Genomic DNA, 15854 nt, shown 5'->3' with positions numbered 1-15854 from the left:
AGTGACTTGTTGTATTGCTGTGACTTGCAGAGATGTGATGACACCTCACAGAGCGTCTCAGAAGTTTAAATTGATTTGATTTGATTGTCATTCAGGCGATCAAACATTTCAGTAATCTAGGAGCACAGATGCAGCTGCTGTTGAGGAAAAGCGTTCACCAGTAAAGCCCCATGACACGACATTATAAATAAATAACTAACAGTATTCACAATTCTGTCCACAACCCAGTGATAACTTCTCAAACTGCAGCAACGTACGATAAAATAAAATGTGTTTTCACTGCTAGGAGGCGACCTGTTGTCGTGTTTTGCCCCTTTATCGATTAACGCTGTGTTTGTAGTGACGAGGAAGCATCCTGCTGCTGCACATCTACAGCTGTGAGACTTTCAAACTGAAAACTCTCTGAATTCATATGCTTGATTTGACAGATCAGACTTTAGAGACAATAAAATGACATCTAAAAGGTTTTGATCAGCTATGTACCATCAGAATGACAGGTGGCTTTTTGCTTTAATAGTCTAACTTTTGTAAACAAACACATTTTGATTCATAAAACATGTGAGACGATATCCTTGGATGCCTCCTGTAAGATAATTATGAGTATTTACATGAGGATTATAGAAACCTTCTGGCCAGTATTTAAGGATAATAACTGTTTTGGAGAAAGCAACCAGCCACATTTACACAAGTACTGAGGTACAACTGTGAGGTGCTTGAGTATTTTTATATCCTGCTTCTTCATACTCAACAGCATCTCAGGGCTAAATAATGTACCAGTGACTGCCGTGAAGTTAAATTACAGCTTCAGCCACTTGTTCAGATTAAGATTTTGCACACAGAACAGATGAGGAAGTTATTAAAACATGATGCACTGTGTTTGTTTTACCCAAAGTATTTTAAATATTTGAAATGAACTCAACTCCAATCAACTACAGCAGTTAAATGTTCTGTGCACATTCTTTTCCTGCACCATTAGTCACTTTTCAAAATGTTGAGTGCAATGTTTCAGCATCACTCACATAGATTTACAGAATTATTATTTCAAATGCAGGACTTTTCACAGCACAGAACTCCTGCTTCTGAATAAATACATAAATCACAAGCGCACAAAGGTGTAAATTCTGCATTTCACCTTCACCATATTCACCGTGCAGTGTTTCCTGTCTTGTTATTATCTTGTTGTGTCAGTTGGACATCACAAAAACAACAAATACAACTAAAAAATATTTCCAGTAAAAGTGAACTTCTAGTAAAATTAATTAAAAGTTGCGACTGATTTGGTTTACCTGTAGAAACGGAGCATTTAAATGTAATTACAACCTGCTTTTAGCATTTGAAGACCATGAATAACATGTTATAATAATAATTCCATGCTAATACTCTGAATCTGTCCGTGTGTATGATCCAGAAACTTCAGTGGAACTTTTGGTATTTTTACCAATTTATTAAAAAAAGGCTTCTGCACCAAATATGAAATGAAATAGATAGAAGTGAGCGGACTGTCTATGCAGCTGCTGTCAAAGCACAGACAGAAGCTCACAAATCACTGAACAACAAAACAAAGCGGACAACATGTAAACATGGCGCCACTCGGGCCGATCAGTCCGCTGTGCTGTCGGTCGGCGGTTTGCTTGAGGTTCGGGGCTTTGTGAGGATGACAGAGGACGGAAGTCAGCTGATCGCTCACACCGAAGAGCGCTGATGAGTGTTTATCCGAGTGAGTCTGTAATGAGAGACACGACCAAGAGCAACACGGCAGATCCCAGTCAAACAGAGCAGGATGTGGGAGGTTTCCACTGTGACCATATGTTTCCTCCATGGGGTCAGTTCACCAATGTGTCCTAATCCGTTGTATTACAAGAGTGTTGATCAAGGAGCGTATACATTTACACATGATTCCACGTCTGTCTTCCTCTGCGTCCATCTAACTCAGACGCTAAGACCTCCAGGCTTAATCTGGCCTAAGCTGGTGAGACGCAGTAAAGCACAGAGGAATCAGGATTGCATCCAGTGGGAACATTGTCCTAATCCCCTTCTGCCCTCTCCTTTGTAAACACTCTTCTCTCCGTCAGGGTCACTGATGCTTTTTCCCTCTTCTCTCGCCTTCCGTCGCGATGTGCTTCGGAGAAGACGCCGGGGAGACGTAGACAGAGGAGCGGAGAGCGTGGATTTCTCATGATCTCGAGCAGACTCGAGCCTCACGTGGCGAGTGAGGCCTCGTGGTCGGAGCATGCCATGTGCTAGAGCGGCGAGGCAGTGGGAGATCAGGCCCACGTCTGCTCTGCGGGGGATCAGACGCACCAGGGCCCTGATGTGGCAGCGGATTCGGGGGCTGGCCCGGTCCTGCCGGCACGGCGCCGGGTACCCGGTCAACTACAACGACCCGAACCGAGAGGAGCAGGAGATGGTGTGCCTTGAGGTACGGACATGTAGTGCTGTTCCCAACCCGAGGCATTGCAGTAACAGCCTCTTTATCGTAAACGCACCACCTGATGTACATTTGGAGCTCGTTTTCTTTGAGCAAACACCTCACTGTCCTCAGAGTAAGGAATAATTAGCTGGCAACCCACTAATCAGTGTGTTTTTGCTGCGATTAGGAAGCCCACATTTGAAAGCTTTCTGTCAAAAGGATTCATTCTGAGAGCCTAATTAACATTGTGATGTTCAGAGCAGCGATATGTCTCCACACATCCGTCACGTTCATTAATTACCTGCAGCTAATGAAACATCCTACACTCTGTCTTTTCCTGTTGCTGTTATTGCAACTCGTCTGAGCATCAGCGGCCCTTTCATGCTTCCTGCTGTTCCTCTATTTAGGGAAGCACCTCCTGTCTGAACGAGGCTTAAGAAGATTAAAAGAAGAAGATAGTGTGCCTTAAAATAGTGTAATGCAGCTCGCAGGAATTCTGGACAAAGTTGTGCAGATGGACGACGTGCACGGCGGCTGGCACGAGCATCCCGGCGCGATATTTAGTGAGAAACAACCACGTCTGAGGGTCGCGAGCCCATCCAGAGGGTTAAGACGTGCTTTTGTTTGGAAACTTTAAATATAGTCATTCTTGGTAAACGGATATAAAAAGATTTCCGGCGACTTTCTGTAGTAACAGCAGCTATTCATAGCGGGTGGAGGATTGTAGGAGTGCCAGTAAGACACAGGAGCTGAGTGGGAGGTTACGACAAGACACGAGTCAGTTCAGGTCATTAACACCGAGCAGTGTGGCCGGGTGTCTCAGAGCACCACTGGAGCCGCTGACACAGAATCAAGCTGTTTCACATTTTAAACTGAGCTAAGGAAGGCTGAGGGTGACTCTCCTGTGCAGTATGGGGACACGCTGGGCGTTTATGGGTGTTAATTAGAGCTGAAATTGGGATCTGCTTGAAACAGAAGGTCATTTTTTTTTATTGTGTTTGTAGGAGCAGGTGTAAATAATGACACTAGCTTTAGAGGTCTGCACTGGTTCTGTTGCTTGATGATGATGGAGCTCCACGTAGCCATGAGAACGAGTCGGTGTTTGTCGTCTCATCCTCAGAGAGAGTCAGGGATGAAACAAACGTCCTCTGCTGGACTCGAACTACAGACGCTGGAACTACCGGGTCGGCTCTGTGCAGCATCAGGTTGCTCTGACCCGTCTCGTTCATATCCAGCTGTTTGCTATCAGGCTGATCATGTGATGCTTTCAGGTCGGTGACTCATGAAGCCGCTGCAGCTTCAGTAGACGTGAACCTTTCAGACAGTGGAACATGTTTTATCTTTATTATATTCAGTTAACAAACAACTATGCAAGAAATTCAGCCATCGCCAAGACACTGCTCCAACCGTCCTTATTGGCCTAAAGACAGCCTGGAACAGTTCTAGAAATTCTAACGGCGTGTCCTGAACTCTTAACTTTTGTTTTAGAGTCCGACTCAGCAAAGCAAAGAGGTCTGAGGTCTCCCTCCACTGAGTGACTGTTGATGGGTGAAAATCTAGTTTTTAACCTTGTTAACGTGCCCATATGTTGGCTTTTATGTCACAGAAGATGTAGCATCGGGAAAACAAGCCCTCAGTGTCGTGGTACGTCCAGCTCTCTGATGAAAACCCAGATTCAGACTCCCAGAGCTTCACATGAAACAAACCTAAAGAACCAGTCCTGTTGTCTGTGAAGATGCTGAACTGCAGTTTACAACTCAGTCCTAAGATCTCCCCCCAGGAAGATGAACCCACACCGAGCCACAGAGACCCTAACGAACCCCACTGTGTCAGGGGGAGCACTAACGAGTCACATAACGAGGGGGAGGAGCTACAAACCCCCAACTGAAACTCAGTGTTAATGGCATCTCAGTCCTACAACTCTTGATTCTGCTCATGAAAAATTCCTTCTATGGGATAAAATGCAGGGAACCTTGAAGTAGAACATCTGAGGAAGAATCCTTCTTCCAGGATGGACAGACATGCAGCAGAGTGCAGGGAAGCAGTGCACCAGATTTACCATGGAGACAATCAAGATGACAGAATAGGAGAATGTAGATATATGAAAAACATGATCTGGGAGAACATCAAGCAGCTTCCAGAGTAACTGAACAGACAGAAGCTCCGCCTCTCCCTGTATATAACAAATGTATTAGACCAGACCACCTGTCTAATGTGTGGTTGTTGTTGAGCTATACATATATGTTTACATGTAGACCATCCAGCATGATGAGGTGCTTTAACGCCACTCAGCTCTCCACGTTTCACAGGAACGAGGAATTTAAACTGAATCCACCTTTTTATAGCCAAACCTGAGCAGCTCACTGGACTTCTCTGAGGAACTGATCCAGCATCACCTTCAGCCACTAAAACTAATGTTTCTGTTCAGGAATGTGAGTAAATAATCTGACATCTGGATCAGGAAATAATAATAATGAGCTTTACTGTTCTTTAAATCTGAAAGTTCCTGGATGACAATAATAATTATATTTTATCATTAAAAACATCATTTTGGTTAAAGAGCTTCTACATCCTGGTGTATGAACCACTACAGAGACATAAGGAATGATTGTGGTGATTACCAATGCTGTTAATTTAGGGCATAAACCTGACATTTAGTGGAGGTCTAGTACATTTCTTAGGCACTGTACATGATATATATTGTGTATTTTTTCTTAAACAATATATATATACACACATACATATTATTCTAAAGAAATGTACTCAATTAAATGACTGCATTCTTTTCTTTATTCTTTATTACACACCAGCTGAGCTTGTAGCAGCCTCATGAGAGCATCAGGCTACACGAGCATGTGACAGTTAAAGCATCAACACTGTGAATGTGAATGGACTTCTGCAAATATCGTAAAACTGGATGCAACTCCTGCAACATGAATCACGGCCACATTCAGGAAAAGGGTGACAGAACTGCAGCACGATGCTGTCGGCCACAATGTTCGCCCTGCAAGGTTCTCACATTAAAAAAATTAATAAATTAGCTGAATAAAATTGAGTTTTCCTTGTAAATGCGTGCGCTGGATGGAGTGCATGAAGATCTGTCGCCTCCAGACACGCTGACAACGTGATGTTGAAGGAAAAACAAAAGATGATTAAAACACTGCTCGCACATTATTAAATGACATTTACGAGGAGCAGCTTGATCCTCTGGAGAAACTCTTCAGAAGGACAAGAGCAGCGGTGAGAAACCAACAGAGAGAAAATCCGGTTGCCTCTGCTCTGTTTCCATTTTTGGTGCCGTGTGATTGAACAGCACATCTTCACCTTCGAAGTGCTCACAGTTGCCATGCATACGGTGATTTTTGGAGGTGTTAAGTCGGTAACCACGCGTCCTCTCCGCTCCCTGTCTGCATGTTGAGCTCCAGTGATTGAATCTAAAGTTGATTCTATCTTCCTGTAAGCTAGACAGTGAATTAAACCCCCATAATCACACACGGAATAGACTTTATTCATCCACCCAGCTCCGTCGCCCTGCTCTGCCTTGTGACCTTCGGATTTACTCCCTCCTCCACTTGGTGCCCTCGGAGTGAAAAGTGTGCGATCATCAAACCACAACAGCATAAGTGCCGTTTGCTGCTGGTGTGTGTACGTATCAATCTCACCGGGCTATTTGTGGGTCTGCGTTGCATAACATTAACACACAGGAAGGTGTTAAATGAAGTGCTGTGGAGAAAGTCACATGTTTGTATCTCAGGGAGGGAATGAAGATGTGGAGATGCTCTGGGCTCGCCCTGGTGTGGCATCACTGGGACGTAGTGACTCTGGACAGGAAACAGATCCATTTTTTGACAACAGAACAGATGAATCCCTGAATGGGTCCATCAGCAGAGTCACAGAACAGCACCAGTTCTCCTCAGAGTTCCCTCGCCTGCTATTCCAGCGTGAAGCGTCAGGAGGCATCTTGGATGGCAGCGAGGCCCCGAAAGGCAACAGCACCAACGTACTAGTGCACGTTCAGCAGATGAAGTAGGTGTGTGACACGAGCAGAACAGACAGGTATTGAGTACATAGTGCCATCTGGTGATTACACAAAGCAAGACAAGCAGTGCATTCTCAGAGCAAACCACGACTCTCATAGATCACACTGAACGATGAGTGTGGACATGAACGCGTCCCTCCATTCCAGCTTGAGTCTGCATCAAATGGCCACAACATTCATAAGACCCATACATGTGACTCGTTAGGGGTCACAGTAAAGGCATAATATCCTGCAACCATAGCTGTGGAAATCAAAAGCCTTGGTATCATGTGCAGGGAGGACATCATGTCAGTGCTGCAATAAGAGCTGCCTTCAGGTGGCAGTGTTGTCTTCTGCATCACTACAGGTTGCAGGCCTCCACTGTGGAGTCACACATAGCAGCCTTTAAACGCTCTGTGAAAGAGCTGAAGAGAAGGCAGGCTGGAAGGTGAACGGGCCGGGAGGTTGGGAAGAAGCAGCAGCCTGTGATGTGAATAGTTAGGGACGGTCCAGATGTGGTTGTTATACGGGGAGAAGCAACACATGTGGAGGATGTGGGCTGCTCAGTTAAAGATGGCAGTCCTCTGTTTTCTGCTTTAAGTTCAGGTTAAGAAGTCATCTGAGGGATGAGATTCAGGAGAACATGCATCCAGATGTGTGTGTGTGTTGACTGTATGAGCAGCATGTTGGATAAAAAACCTCACTGCAAACTCTCAAGATGAATGTCAGCAATTATATAACATCAGCTGCCAAAGTCATGCTATCCTCCAGCAGCTGCTCTCCGGTTCAGCACCACAGACAGCGACTCCAGCCCGGTGCAGCAGGTCCACCTCTGGTCGGTAACAAGGTCTTTAAATGTGTTCAACTTCATCTTCATCATCAGCAGCAGCAGCAATGTGAAGAGCTCCAGCTGAGTTTTTATCATCATCATCATTATTTCACATGTGGTGCTTCAGTGACTGCGCTTCATCTCTCTTCCTCTCCTTTATCAGAGGCTGACATCATCCAGCTGTTGCTTGGAGTCCGTTTTTAGCGGCTCATAGGAGGCAGGCAGGGTAGAGGACCCGCACACCGAACCTGTCGGGGTTTACGCTCCTGACTGGTCTACTACGAGTTGGAGAAGAGACGCATGCGTACTGACTTGAAGCAGCCGGTCGGAGGAGAGAGAAAAAAAAAAGCCTTATGTGCCATCGGATGTAATCAAGGCAAAGAATTACCTCTTCTCGCTGTGCATACATGGTGAAATTGTAAGTACTGGTCGCGAACCTGTGCATCGTTGCGCGGACGTTTGGCGAGCGCTGCGTTTGAGGCCGTTTGGCGGCATTTTAACGGCGTGTCACTGTGTAGCCGTACAGCGGGCTTTTAACAGATCGAGGCAGTGTCTTTTCGGTGGTTGTCCAGGGCGATGGAGCTCCACGGTTCTTCATGGAGGCACTTTCCATTGACGCGAACGCAGCGCTTTCTGCTGAGGAGCCGTCGGGTTCCGGCGTCGTTCGCGCCGCCGTGAGAGCTGAAGAAGCGCTCTGGTTTATTTGGCGTTATCATGATTTATCCTTTTGAATGGGTACGACCACCCCCACCCCCCATTTCATCGTCTGTAGCTGCTGAGTCGAGCCATAGCGTGTGTCAGCTCTGAAGCATCCGACGCGTAAAATATGCCATTTGCCAAGACGCACGAAATCCGCAGCAGAAGCAGAAGGCAGCTCCGAATGTGAGAAAGGAAAAAAAAACCGCGGATCCATTTTAGAAATGACCAAACGGTGCTGTATTCAGTGAGAGGATGTGATGGAGCGATGCTGCGGTTATAGATTTGCGAGCTGCGCCTTCAGGCCCTCCCTCCTTCCTTCCCTCCCATGGACCACATCTTCAGACATTTTTTTTTGAAGCATCGCTTCTCGTGTCAGGTAGTGTCCGGATGATGCCGCGCGGTGGAGGCGACAGCTCTGTTACATAAATGATGTGACAGGATTTGGCAGCGTCTGACCTGCTGCTGACACATTTGTTAAAATCAGACAAGAAGTCGGTGTGCAGGCCTGCAGACCAGGAGGTTCCGCTGCTCGCTGCTGCTGCTGCACAGTGATAATTACAGCCTGAAGGTTCATGACAATCTGAGGCTTGAGGAGTACAAATCCTCAGAGGGCAGACATGTACATTATCTGGAGGTGTATTTGATGTATTGCTCCACTTGGGTCCGGTGAGCGTTGCAGATCCTTTAATGCTCTGCTTCTACACTCTGGCTTCCACAAATGGGATATTTTACATTTTGGATTATGGATATTGAACCCATGGTCTAAAATCTGCCCCCTTTGCCCCCACACATGCAATCAGAGTGTGTGAGGGAAAATACGGCCAGTTTGAGATTAGAAAGACTGAAATGATCTCAGTGGGTGCAACAAAACCAGCAAATTATTCCTCCATACTTTAGAAAGCAGCATTCCTTCACAGTGGGACCTCTGGGCATCAGCACAGCATCCACAGCACCACACAGACAGGTGTAGGGATTTAAACACATTTAACTCATCTGTATCCTTGCAGAAGTGCTGCCAGAAATGTATTGATGGTGTGATTTTACCGCTGCGTCGCCTCAGTGCAGCCAGTGCTCCTGGTCTGTGTCTGTGGCAGGCCGAGAGATTTTCCTACAAGACCAACCCTCAGCTGAATGCCATTCCTGACGGCGACGCTCTGAACTCCCTCTCCTGTCTGCAGCCCATGGGATCAGAGCGGATGGAGATGCGAAAGAGGCAGATGTCGGTGCAGCAGGAGTCGGCAGCGGGGGGAACTGCACCGGCCCAGCAGGACCAGCCGGGCCAGGCCAACCCACGGGGCTCCAATGCATGTTGCTTCTGCTGGTGCTGCTGCTGTAGCTGCTCCTGGTAGGTCTTCCCCCGACCGGGGCCCAGCACGGTCTGAGCTACTGTGTCACACCAGCAGGCTTCAGCTTCTTTGACATTTCTGCATGTGATCAGTGGATGTCTGTCAGGCAGCAGCACTGCTACACTCACAGAACACAACGAAACCTACGTACCTGCTGCTGTTCCATCTGATCAGGCACAGAACCACAAGCAGTCTGCATATGCTGCTACAGCTCTGTGAGCTTGTTGCACAATAAGTAATCGATATTGGCTTGTCACAGGTATATTGGTATCAGCCAGTATCAAAGCCTCTTTTTATTTTGGAGCATAATGCAGAAAACCCCACCTGGAGTCATTTAAAATGCTGCTGTCATGTATAACTTGTCCAGTTGAGCGGCTCTGGCTGCTGCAGCACATGTAGCAGAGCCCATATCACAGCTGAGCAGACAATGGTGCACAACCAAGAGCCAGCTGAGCATAACTCTAACATACTGTATGTAAAGGCATAAGGAAAAAAGGTCAATATGTTGATGTCGGAATTGTTTTTTTGCTCTCTAAAAATTGGTATCGCCATCAGCCTCAAAAGTCCAGTGTTGGTCCGGCTCTGGAAATCAGAATTAGAAGAAAAAGCTGCTTTCTGGCTCAGAGTTACTCAGTGTAAAGAGCTGGTTTGATAGGTATACACTGAGAGCATGTGTAGACCAGGCATCTCCAGCTCAGGTCCTCGTGAGCTGCTGTCCTGACTCACCTGACTCACATGAATGGATCACTAACAGACGTGTGTAGAACTTGACAACAAGCTGTTGGAGATCCGTTCATGTGAGTCAGGTGTGTTGGAAACATCTAAAACTTGCAGGACAGGAGCTCACGAGGACCAGAGCTGGAGATCCCTGGTGTAGCATATTAGAAAATGAGAAGTCCATCAATAAATATACACATTTTTCAAGCAAAAAAAAAGCAATTATTGGTCTCAGCTTCCTAAATGTGAGGACCTGGTGCTCGGTCAGATAACTGAATACGTTGGTGTTTTAAATCACTCTGGACTGTGAAAGTTGTGTTCCTTTATTCTGACATTTTAATGAAAGCAACAACAAAATCACGCAATCAGGAAAGTAATGGTTAGTTCCTACAAATGTTCCCTCAGCGTAGACTTGCCAAAGACACATGCACATGTTTAACGTGCTGCTGAGTTAAACTATAGAATAGATGAAGTGATGTGTCGCAGTTCATGAAGCTCACCGTCTGTGTGTCGTCTCACCATCAGGAACGAAGACCGGGATGAAAGGAACCGGAAGGCATCATATGACGTCAAGGAAGGGACCGCAGACTGTGAAGACTGGTCAGCTCAAACCACCGTACAAAAATACATCCCCTGTTGAATGATCTGGCTGCTGAATGTCGCTCTCTCCCCTGTTCCCGTCCTGTGTGCAGTCCTAAGCCCACGCTGGAGGAGGTGCGCTCGTGGGGGCAGTCGTTTGACAAGCTGATGTGCTGCCCGGCGGGGAGGAACTCTTTCCGGCAGTTTCTTCGCACCGAGTTCAGCGAGGAGAACATGCTCTTCTGGCTGGCCTGCGAGGAGTTCTGCAAAGAGACCAACAAGAGCGGCATCGAGGAGAAGGCCCGGGTCATCTACGAGGACTACATCTCCATTCTCTCACCCAAAGAGGTCTGACAGCTTGGTTTCATTAAAGCGTTTGATTGTTAAAACTTAAATGTGATGACGAAGGCCTCGGCTGACACTGAAGTCACAGCTGCATATTCTGAGATTTTCTTTTTTTAACTGAGAGTTTGATGAGGCTGCAGGTGTCTCGGTGGTTAGCACCGTCACCTCGTAGGAAGAAGGTCACCGGTGAGGACACCCGGGATCTTCCTGCGTGGAGTCTCCATGTTCTCCCCGTGCAGCGTGGGTTCTCTCCGGGTTCTCCGGCTTCCTCCCACAGTCCAGAAACATGCTGAGGTTAATTGGTGATTGTAAATTGTCCGTAGGTGTGAATGTGAGTGTGCTTGGTTGTCTGTACAGACAATGGAGGGATGGATGGATGGAGTTTGATGAGGATATCAGTACAGCGCTCGTAAACAGGAGCAGCTCGCCTGGTTCCGTCCAAAGGTAGAAAAACCCGCCTAATTAACACACTGTACTGGGTTTGTTTAATCCACACAAAAACCAGTTACACGCCAGACCAGCTCTCAGCGCTGAGCAGTTGCCAGGCAACCAGCGGAGATTCCAGGAAGTCATCGGCCCGGCCAAGAAACACAACCCCCCGCTAAACGAGGGATTGTGGTTTTTACACTTTTGCATGTCTTAAATAAACACGGTGAGCTCCAGAGATGAGTCTCGTCCCCTTGGTGTGGAGCAGGGCTAGCTGCTGCGTCCCGTTCCAGGCCTCTGCCGAGCTAATCGGCTGCTCACATCCTGTCGTTGACCTTTTCAGGAAGAAAGTGAACATTTGTCGCATGCCGCTCCCCCTAACGGTTTGTTCTCTCCACTCCCAGGTGAGCCTGGACTCCCGCGTGCGCGAGGCGATCAACAGGAACATGCTGGAGCCCACCTCGCACACGTTCGACGACGCCCAGCTGCAGATCTACACACTGATGCAAAGAGACTCGTATCCCCGCTACATGAACTCCCCAGCCTACAAAAACCTGCTCAACACTCTGTCGGAGCAGTCCCCCGAATCCTAGGGCGGTGATGACCTGTGATCTTTTAACTCTCTTTACCCCCGTCTCCCCCGCCCCCCCCTCCTTTTTTTAAAGTTTTCTTTGTATGTTCAGTGTAGGATTACATGAGCCGGGCCTCGGGTCTGGCCCCTCCCAGGGATCTCAGCGCTATTGTGATCTGCACCTGACCGAAGACACTCAGGTCTCAAACTCTCCCGAGGGCTCGACATCACAAGTACTGCTACAGATCAACATAGCAAAACACTCCAAAGGAATACGTTTGATTTCTGCATTCTTCTTTCTTTCTTTTGATAGAAATAATCTATTTTATTTGTGTTCAGAGTTTTTTATGGTCCGTTGTTTTTTGTATGATTGTTTGGGGGGAAAAAAACGATTCCTACTGTAGACTATATATTTATGAGTTTGTAAATAGTAAAAATGGAGTTGTGGGTATTTTATGTGGAGACGCCTGGTTCTATTTACTGCGTATGAAAATCAAAGCTCAAGTCAAAGGCTACGTGTTAGCTCTACTTGCAGGCAGCTTTGTGGGGTACTGTATGATTTCACCTTGGTTTCGCCCCGTTTCGTTACCGAACCTCACACTTTGGTACCCGTGACGGCGACTTGGCAACTCCAGTTCACGTAGAACCTCAGCGTGATTAGAAATACTGCAGGTGTGGTTATCAGCGAAGGACGCGGCTCTTGTCACGGTGTGCAATTAGTTTCCTTCAGAAACTCGAATCAGTGGTGGACGGGTGTTTGAACTTTGGTTGCTGCATCTTAACCACAGAGGATTGCCTACTTTAAACGTGTGTTTTTTGTTTTTTATTCGACTCACCGCACACCTCGTAGGTTTAATGTAGTGTTTTTCCAGTGTGACAAAAGAACCGAAGTAATTCTATTTAACAGAGAAAGTATTTTTATTTACCGATATCTACTGACAATAAATTAGTACAAATTATATTGAAGTCCTGTGATGGAGTGAAGAGATGTCATTATTTATTGGCGTGTCAGTTCCTAATAACTTTCTAGGATGTTTCCTGGAAATAACTGTAATTTGTTGGGAAAAAATAGGAATTTAACGGAAAGAGTTTCTTCATTTAAAATAACATTTCTTTATTAATATTACCAGCAGCTGAACAGTTTCTGGACCTGAGATAGGTTCATCTCATCTAATTCTTCCAGAAAGAAAACACAAATATCTCACAGCCTTTCTTTTTTTTCTTCTTCTCTCATTCTCTAAGGAGGAGCTGTTGGTTACGCTAGCACATGACTGGACACCAATCAAACTCTCTATTTTAGCAATAATTACAACTAAATTATCTCCAGAGAACTCGTCAGACATCACAGACCTGTACAATATATCCAGATGAGATTTATGCCAGAAGGCTTTGACCTAAGAACGGTGAACAGATGAATCTAGTGTACAGACGGATCAGGACGGACGGCGGCGGGCTCAGGCCAGGTTAGCAGCAACACCAAAGCTACCACGTAAACTGTGTTCATGTGTTTATCGGGAGTGTTTCCATTGACTAAAATTGGAGTTGCCAAGTGTTAAATACTTTTACGTATTCTGATAGTTTTTAGTTGAATTTCTTTGTTGCCTCACAAACGTGTCACTCAAAGACAAGATCCTCACATGGGGAAGTGCCTTGACATTCAGTTTTATGACATCTTTCTCATGGGCAACAGCTGCTTTCAGACTCTTGCCATAAGGGTGGTACCTGGAGGCCAGTTTACTGGAAGTCGTCCCTCTCGTTGGCCAAATTATCTCGCGTGTTTTGTCTCGGTTCCTCGGTCGTGGCTACATCGGTGGCGCACGTCTTCATTGGCTGAGGACAGATGGGTGGATAGGGCTGGTTGATCTGAACTTCTTGCCAACCCGTGTGCTTCACGGTGGCACTCGTTCTTGTCTTAGAGTTAACTTTAACTTACTATGTGCAATTTGAGCTGATGGGCACACCGCGCAGATCGACCTCAGAACACAATCTAAGCCAATGGTTTGGAGTGATGCCTATAAATGTTGTTTCTTCTTCTGTTTACTATGAAATGTGTTATTTTGCGCTGAGTTTACTGAAGAATACATTTTTAAAAGAAATCAAATAATGTGAATGTTTACAGTATATGGTTTAGTTTCTTTTTTTGTTTGTTTTTTTCTGCTACTCTCCAAGAAAATAATGACTTGTGGGCATTTCGATTAAGATAAAATAAAGCACAATAATTTTACTGACTCTGGTTTCATTTGATCTCTAGAACATATGACTGAAGACTTCCTGGGAAACAACTTATTTACTGTCCTGATCCGCCCAAATCACTCCATCTACTGCTGAAGCATGTTCAGCAAATTAGCAGATAATTAGGAGGAAAAATCCCAATGATCATATAAATCTGACAGTTAACGCAGGACGATGTTCAGACAAACTGCAGTCATCAGATGAATCCTACAAAATAAAATAAACAACTTCATGTTTTGGATTACCGTGGCCTCACAGCTAGAAGGTCGTCGGTTGGCGTCCCGGTGAGGACTCCCGGGATCTTCCTGCGTGGAGTCTCCATGTTCTCCCCGTGCAGCGTGGGTTCTCTCCGGGTTCTCCGGCTTCCTCCCACAGTCCAGATACATGCTGAGGTTAATTGGTGATTGTAAATTGTCCGTAGGTGTGAATGTGAGTGTGCTTGGTTGTCTGTCTCTAAGTGTAGCCCTGTGATAGACTGGTTACCTGTCCAGGTGAACCTGCCTTCACCCTGAGTCAGCTGGGATAGGCTCCGCCCCCCATGACCCTCGTCACAAACAGCAAAGCGTGCCGTGTGCAGAAATGAAAACAGAAATGTCATCCACGCTTGTACTCGTCTGGATTCAGCAACACAGAAGAAATAAATCTTAGATCATGTAAATAAACCAGTGTGATGTAACTGTGTGTATTTATTCTCTGCACTCCACTTTATGCTTATTTATACTTCTACAGTTGAGAGAAAAACGTCCCCCTTTTACCCCACTGCAGTCATCAGACAGCTTTACTTCACAGATATGAATTATAACTTTAAAAAAACCAAACAGATAAAACAGTATTTTGTTTCCCCCAATTTCACTGTCCACCCAAAAAGCCCAACGTCGAGTTCATCTTTGTCACATTGCAGATGTTTGGAGCAACTCAACCAAAGATCGACGTCCAACAGCTTCAGGCCCAAAGAAAGAACTCGTGATCCAACTCTGAGCTGCAGCCGCTTCATCCCAGAGACGGACGAGCACGTAGAATCATCAGTAAAGTCCTCCACGTGTGTGAACTGCACCTGGAGAATCACCTGAAGGTGCTTCAGATTCATCGTCACCTTGGAGACCCCTGACCCCGACAAGCACCGGACGTCACCCCTAAAACTACCTGGAACGCTGCTCGGACATAAACGCATCAGCTGATTTATATTTTGTTAATAACGCCTCGATATTTTTAGCTAATGAGGGTTTTCTAACTGTAGAGCTTTTACTTGTGATGGAGCAGTTTCACGTTGTGGTGTACGGCTGAGCTGCAGCTCATCAAGAGTTTTTTTCAGGTGCAGAGCTCTCAGAGGTACGACTGTCCTGTGTTTCACGGTTAAAACACGGAAATAACAGGAAATTCAGAAGAAAAAATGTGTTCTTTCTGTCAAACTGGCCCAACAAGAGAAGAAAATCACAACGAAGAAGGTTCAACTAAACGACAGAAGCATGAACAGAGCAGAACATCTGCTATACCTGGTTTAACTGTCTGAGAAGACATGTGGATCACCAGATCTTCCTCAGTGATTAAACTGCCCTCGCGGTGGCAGGAAGGCAGCACAGCAGCTCCTCCACCGAGCGGCTGCACCTGGCGAGACACAATGCTGCATCTCTGCTGCTCCAACCAGCCACATTATTCTGTCCCTGCACGGATTAACATGCAAA

General features: G+C 46.1%; 1 protein-coding gene across 1 annotated transcript; it reads left to right on the top strand.

Moving 5' to 3' along the window:
* Window positions 1-2230: 2230 nt before the first annotated feature.
* Window positions 2231-11962, top strand: rgs20 (regulator of G protein signaling 20). The gene is made up of 5 exons (XM_008287503.1): window positions 2231-2419; window positions 9135-9301; window positions 10545-10619; window positions 10712-10946; window positions 11774-11962. Exons 1-5 carry the CDS (start codon window positions 2231-2233, stop codon window positions 11960-11962), a joined length of 855 nt encoding a protein of 284 aa, XP_008285725.1.
* Window positions 11963-15854: the final 3892 nt, after the last annotated feature.

Source organism: Stegastes partitus, unplaced genomic scaffold, assembly GCF_000690725.1.
Source record: "Stegastes partitus isolate 25-593 unplaced genomic scaffold, Stegastes_partitus-1.0.2 Scaffold503, whole genome shotgun sequence".
Taxonomy (NCBI): Eukaryota; Metazoa; Chordata; class Actinopteri; family Pomacentridae; genus Stegastes; species Stegastes partitus.
The sequence above is the reverse complement of the archived record's forward strand: the minus strand, read 5'-3'. Positions and strand labels throughout refer to the sequence as shown.